Source organism: Sphaeroforma arctica (genome assembly GCF_001186125.1).
Source record: "Sphaeroforma arctica JP610 unplaced genomic scaffold supercont1.216, whole genome shotgun sequence".
NCBI classification, from domain to species: domain Eukaryota; class Ichthyosporea; order Ichthyophonida; genus Sphaeroforma; species Sphaeroforma arctica.
The window spans coordinates 12,418-16,639 of NW_014040342.1; the positions used below are offsets into that span (position 1 = coordinate 12,418).

The 4,222-nt window shown below is 39.8% G+C and overlaps 1 protein-coding gene across 1 annotated transcript in view; it reads left to right on the top strand.

Annotated features, from left to right (window-relative positions):
* Positions 1-466: 466 nt before the first annotated feature.
* Positions 467-4,222, top strand: part of SARC_04015 (AP-1 complex subunit mu-1) — a gene marked incomplete at both ends in the record, with an annotated part of 8,644 nt that continues 4,888 nt past the window's right edge. The window contains 6 exons of the mRNA XM_014302163.1: positions 467-563; positions 1,173-1,345; positions 1,605-1,802; positions 2,749-2,860; positions 3,278-3,420; positions 3,732-3,893. Coding sequence (XP_014157638.1) covers positions 467-563; positions 1,173-1,345; positions 1,605-1,802; positions 2,749-2,860; positions 3,278-3,420; positions 3,732-3,893 — 885 coding nt within the window. The remainder of the gene's footprint in view (positions 564-1,172; positions 1,346-1,604; positions 1,803-2,748; positions 2,861-3,277; positions 3,421-3,731; positions 3,894-4,222) is intronic.

Below are 4,222 nucleotides of genomic sequence, written 5' to 3' on the forward strand. Positions count from 1 at the left end.
ACACACACACACACACACACACACACACACACACACACACACACACACACACACACACACACACACACACACACACACACACACACACACACACACACACACACACACACACACACACACATATATATATATATATATATTTATGTATATATATGTGCGGTATGTATGTATGTATGGAGGTATGTATGTATGTATGCATGCATGTATGTATGTATGTATGTATGCATGTATGTATGTATGTATGCCAAGTTCATCGAATGGTTGAATATTCAATTGCTTCTCCAAAGAACTGTACATAATAGTTTCCATGAATTTTTCCGTTTCAAGTCAATCTTTCACCTATATCATATTAGGCAGTCAGTTTAGTCACTCAATAGCCTCTGCTCATTTTCTCCAAAGACGTCGGTCGCTCACAATGATTCTTCGTTTCCATTCAATGTCGTAGGTGATCGATCATTTTCTACCCATGGTGGTGGAGCGCGAGGAGGAGGGAAGTATAGAGTGCCCTGTGCTGGTATATGAAGATCTGTCGTTCGTCTACATCAAGCACAAGAATGTATACAGTAAGTTACACAGCCGCCTGCTATGTTGTGTGAACAATCAATCAGTCGTTGTCATCTTCCAATTTTGTCTCGCGGTCAGAATTTATGGATGTCTCACCTGGTCACACATTGAATTCTATTTGTGACTCCGACACGTTCGTAGAATATATAGTCATCACAGAAACTCGCCATATATAGCACTGAACACTGCTCCTTAAGACAAGATCCGTCTGCATACGCTCTTGTTTGTTATGATTGGAGACATTCCTGTGCTATGTAAGCAATTAGGGTAAATTGATGAACATCTTTTGACTACTCTTGTGGTACCATACAGTGTACACAGGTGGAGAGATCCAAATGGCAGAAGTGTTGGCATTCTTCTAGCTGTACAGTTTACAAAGCACTGTCTGGAGACTGTAGTTTCTGATAAGTGTACCATTGTCTGTACGTGATGTGCAATGCTATTACATACCATCCCAAGTGACTGAAGTTGAAGTTGTGATCTTTATGCTCAGATGTATCTCGTATCGAGTTAGATATCTCAGCTGCGCCGATGTAAGATATTTAAACTAAGTATACACGCGTTAGAATTCGTGTTCTAACACTCTCGACATACCACACATTACGCAGTTGTTGGCACCACTCGTAAGAATGCCAACGTTGCCTTGGTGACTGTGTTCATGCATAAGCTGGTCGAGGTGTTCCGTGAGTACTTCAAAGAGCTTGAGGAGGAGAGTATCCGTGATAACTTTGTCATCATATACGAGCTTTTCGACGAGATTATGGATTTCGGCTACCCACAGGTAATTGCCAAAAATTTTGAGCAGAAGAATAGATCTATATAAGTGTGTATTCTGCCTATCATGACTGGGCTGTACGATGTGTCGGCCAAGTTAGTGTTTAAGAAGCTACATGTCGTACACTCGGAATAGAGGGGGGGGGTGGGGGGGGTTTGCGTCATTTCGTAATCCTGCTAGCCAACAAGATCTTGGGAGCTTAACACTTCTGCACGTCCACGACACATAGCTAAACAGCATTATGTTTTTTCGACCCACAAAACAGACCACAGAAACAAAGATTCTGCAAGAATACATCACGCAAGAATCACACAAGCTCCAAGACGCGACAGGTGCTGCCAATCCCCCGATGGCAGTCACCAATGCGGTGTCTTGGCGATCTGAGGGCATCAAATACCGGAAAAACGAAGTGTTCTTAGATGTTGTGGAGAGTGTGAATCTGCTCACGAATGCGAGAGGACAGGTGTGTGCTACTGGTAGTACCGTATCGCATTGCAATCTGAGATGTTGTTTCGAAAACAAGTAGTCGTCATTTCTGTGTATCATATACAGGTGTTCGAGATGGTGCTCTAGCATGAGATACTTGTGAGCTCATTTGGTATGTGAGACATATCTCGTTATACATGCGATTATGCACGCATACGTACATAATGCCCCAATGCTTGTATAATCTGCATAAAAATCAAGTACTTGCTTCTACATGTATATGTAAAAAAATCGTATAGTCACTGCTAGGGACGCCTAGTCTAAGCGTGTATTTAGGTTTTCTTGGAGCGATCATCCGCCACAGGTATGTGTACACGTTTATATATTTTCAAATTAGGAAAGAAATGAAATCGTTGGGTTGTAGTGTCTTTCCTGCTCATATGTTCTGCTTGTAAAACTTTTCCACGTCCTTACCGCATATATAAATATTGCGTACATTTTTATGTTTACGTTTATCTTTTTATAACCAATTTTTTGTGTGTTCAAATTTATAGATTTGTCTAAAAGCCAAAACGCATACTACATTTTAAATGAACATATGCTGCCATGGACATTGTCTACTTTATGCATCGCTGCTAATACACCGACTCAGGGACAATACACACAAACAGATACATAAATATATATACTTGACCTTTCGGTAGATATGTGCTATTTAGATAGTACACTCAGCTTAGGTACAAATTCATCGCTCATTATTTTTCATTCTAGCATTCTAGGTGATCATGTGTTTATAACAATGTATGATACTTTTCTTTTGCTGGGTTTGTTATATATACGTCTTGAGATTTATGTATTGCTATGGGTGTACTAACGTATCAACTAGAGCGTTCGTAAGCAATGTTGTTGTCGTTTGTCGCTTTGTACAGGTGTTTAAAGTTGAATCCTTACACACATACTATTGCTATGCAATTCCTACTCAGGTTCTTAGATGCGAGGTTGTCGGTGCCGTGAAGATGCGTGTGTATCTATCAGGCATGCCTGAACTCCGTCTTGGTCTAAATGATAAAGTATTATTCGAAAGCACAGGCAGGGGTATGTCATATACGTCATTCCCAGCTGATTCAGCTGATTTATCTACCATGGTAGCCATCTAAATCTTATTACACCCACAATTATTCCACATTCCACAAGTGTACAAGTGTAGTGTACTATTTACATATATTTACTCGAATGGTTTTATTTCATGATAGCATTCACGAAGTTCATAGGGCCATTACAGTATGCTCTCTTTTAGTACAGAAATCTCTAGTATACCTGTACATTCAGGAGCTGCTCGTGACAAAACCTTATCCTGGCTTGTTCTTAGATCCTCTACAACTGGTTTGATAGCTGAGCGCTCGTTGCGTTCCTCATACTGAGATTAAGTCTTAAGCTGTTTCGTTGGTCTTCATTTATTCTTTTGATGCGAATTTGCTATTTCTGGTATGTTGATACGTAATCAAACTATAGCTTCCAAAGGCAAAGCCGTGGAGCTAGAAGACGTCAAATTTCACCAATGCGTACGGTTGTCGCGTTTCGAAAACGACAGGACGATATCTTTCATTCCTCCAGATGGAGAATTCGAACTTATGTCGTATCGTCTGAGTAATCAGGTATGTTTGTACCAAATATTTTTTTCTGATCAGAAACGAGAACCTCAGATGGACGATTCGTACCATATAATGAAGCATATTCAGCATGCAGTATACAGTTCGATTGCCTTACTGAGGGTGTCTACGATTGTTAAATGTGTGGTTGTTTCTTAGTAGTTGCTGTAGTTCGGCATAGCGGTTATTTTCTTAATCAACTTTCCGCTATAAAGTCATTAGCTAATGTGAATATTTCTATGCACATTCATACTCATGATTTCGTGTACTTGTATTAAAATGCTGCACTTGTACCTCTGATGTTTGTTTGTATGCAGATGAAGCCGCTGATCTGGGTAGAGTGCGTGGTTGAAAGGCACTCGCACAGTCGAGTAGAATATATGATCAAAGCGAAAAGTCAGTTCAAGCGCAGAAGTACAGCTAATAATGTAGAAATCATGATTCCCGTTCCATCAGATGCCGATACACCCAAGTTCAAGGTAAGCAAAGCTCAATTCATCTTTCTTTGTACTTCTAAATGTTATAACCAGGATTCATGCGGGTACAAATTTTGGTGTGTATATATGTCTGATATTTAATATATCACGCGCGACATGTGTACGAAATATAAATATTCTTTTGTACGTTAAATAATGTCATAAATTGTACTCACAAACATACATAATTACTCATACACTTCAGCTGATTTATAGTAACGGTATTTAGGCGTCTGCATTCAAAAAGCGTGTTTAGTGGTTATGTGATACAATTACACACACACACACACACACACACACACACACACACACACACACACACACACACACAC